Genomic DNA, 2,335 nt, shown 5'->3' on the forward strand with positions numbered 1-2,335 from the left:
ATATGGTCGTTATCTTTAGGTTTGTAAGTTGGCTCATTCAAATACTCTTCAATTTCAGATTTTACAGCAGGAATTGCTTGTTGTTCTTTGACATAATTCATTAACAATGACCACCCTGAGGATTTTTGTGACTCCAAAATAAGCCCATTTTGATCAACACCACTTTTACTAGATCCTTCTTCATTATGCTCACTAAGTATATCAGCTTACTCTTTGTACATATCATCAAGCGCGATACGCACATTTTCTATATTTTTTCTAGCTACAACTTCCGGATAAATTAAGGGAAAACACATGTTAACACCCATCATTTTGATCCTAGGGTCCAAAACAGAAGCAAGCGACATAACAAGATTACATTGGCTCCAATATTTATCAAATTTTCCCTTCATCCCTTTTGCCATTTCTTTCATAAAATCAGATTTATCTTGGATAGCTTGATCTAAAACTAGTTTGATTCGAAATACCTCAGCAAGATATAAGTTAGCAGTTGGATATTCACTACCTGAAATAATATTTGTAACAACATTAAATACCTCTAGCAACTTGGAAACTTTTCAACCTTTTCCCAATCATCATCATCTGGAAGAGTTGTATAGCTTGGTTCTCGATCTTGAAAACGAGGGAAGACTTCTTTGAACTGCATTGCAACTGACAACATTTGATAGGTGGAGTTCCAACGAGTATGGAAATCAAGAATTAATTTTTTACCACCAAGCTTTAGTTGTTGAACTATTTGTGAGAATGTTTGCAACCTTGCTTCAGACTGATTGATGAACTTCACACTTTCACGCACGTCTTCAACTATTTTTGCTATTTTCCCAATACCATCTTGAACAAACAAATTTAGTATATGCGCACAACAACACACATTAAATAACTTTCCATCTAACACTAATTTCCGGTGCCTTAAAATCAGAACTTTTAACTCTTTCAAACATCTATTGTTGTAATGTACATATCCACTGACACACTAAATATTTTATTTTTAATACCCCAATCTTTAAGACATTTGAGGATAGCATCAGCAATATCAACACCACGCCGAGGAGGAGGAACATGAACAAAACTAAGAATGCGTTTCTGCAAAACCCAGTCAGCATCAATGAAATGGCCCGTTAACACCATGTATTCTATCTTCTGATTTTGTGACTTCCATAAATCAGTGGTCAAACAAATCTTATTTACTGTCCTTAAAGTAGACTTCAACTTTTTTCTTTCAGCTTCATAAACAGCAATACAATCATTCTTCAATGTCTTCCGACTAATTTTCTCATATGAAGTATTAGAACACTTCATCATAAAATGAAAACCTTCTTCCTCAACAATATTAAATGCATGTTCATGCATCATAATCCAATGTGCGGTGGCTTCTCGTTGTCTTTCATGGTCATATTTACCTCTTGAATTCATTAGTAGTGGTCCAAAAAGCTTCTCATCAATCTTGCTTTTTGCTGGCTGAAAATTTAATTTTTTTTGTTGTGCTACTAGCTTCTTGTAAACATGACATGTTTGTTTTAAATGCCTCATCAAATGACTGGTTGATCCACTAGCAACAACAGAATAATTGTTTTTACAGTGTATACATTGCCATTTTTTTCCATTCTTTAATTCCACTTTTTTGAAGTGATCCCAAACTAGAGAAGTTTTCTTCCTCTTGGACTTTTGAATAACAATGTCACTCCTCTCAACATTTTCTTCATTCACAACTTCATTTCCCGGTGTTGATTCATTTGTTAGTGGTTCTTCATTAGTATTTGCATTTAAATCAATGATAGGATTCAATACATTTAAACACTCTTCTCCATCTTTTGGTGGTGATTGTGAATCTCCCAATGATTCAAGTGAGGTACTGTATGACATATCTACAATAGAAAAATAAATAAAACCACAAGTTCCATTAAAAAAATCATTAAAATTTTTAAATAGAACATAATAAAAAAATTCTCATAACAGAGTTATATATTTAGTTCAAACCAAGAAAAATAGATTCAGAAAGAACATATACAAAACAAAGAAAATAAATAAAATCCTCATAACAGAGTTATAGTTCATTATATACAGGAAGAACATATTCAACATATTCAGAACACAGTAAAAAATGACAAAGCTACTAAAACAATCAGATGATGAGAATAATAATATTTACCTCTATTGAAAAAAATTGTTGAATCTGGAAGAAAGAGTTAAAGTTTTTTTTCTTCAGAATAGAGAACAAAGACTGAAAATACCTAATATGAAGGATGAATGAAGTTCTCTAAAACCTAAAATCTAAAAAGGAATACTAAAGGTTTTGCTTTTGGAAAATGCAATACTAATAAATGGGCATATTTAA

General features: G+C 32.1%; 1 protein-coding gene across 1 annotated transcript; it reads right to left on the reverse strand.

Annotated features, from left to right (window-relative positions):
- Positions 1 to 206: 206 nt before the first annotated feature.
- On the reverse strand, positions 207 to 1,863 carry LOC127123457 (zinc finger BED domain-containing protein DAYSLEEPER). Its single transcript, XM_051053675.1, has 3 exons — positions 996 to 1,863; positions 547 to 831; positions 207 to 505 (listed from the first exon to the last, which is right to left on the reverse strand). The coding sequence occupies exons 1-3, from the start codon at positions 1,861 to 1,863 to the stop codon at positions 207 to 209; spliced, it is 1,452 nt and encodes a 483-aa protein (XP_050909632.1).
- Positions 1,864 to 2,335: the final 472 nt, after the last annotated feature.

This window comes from Lathyrus oleraceus, chromosome 2 (assembly GCF_024323335.1).
Source record: "Lathyrus oleraceus cultivar Zhongwan6 chromosome 2, CAAS_Psat_ZW6_1.0, whole genome shotgun sequence".
In the NCBI taxonomy this organism is placed as follows: domain Eukaryota; kingdom Viridiplantae; phylum Streptophyta; class Magnoliopsida; order Fabales; family Fabaceae; genus Lathyrus; species Lathyrus oleraceus.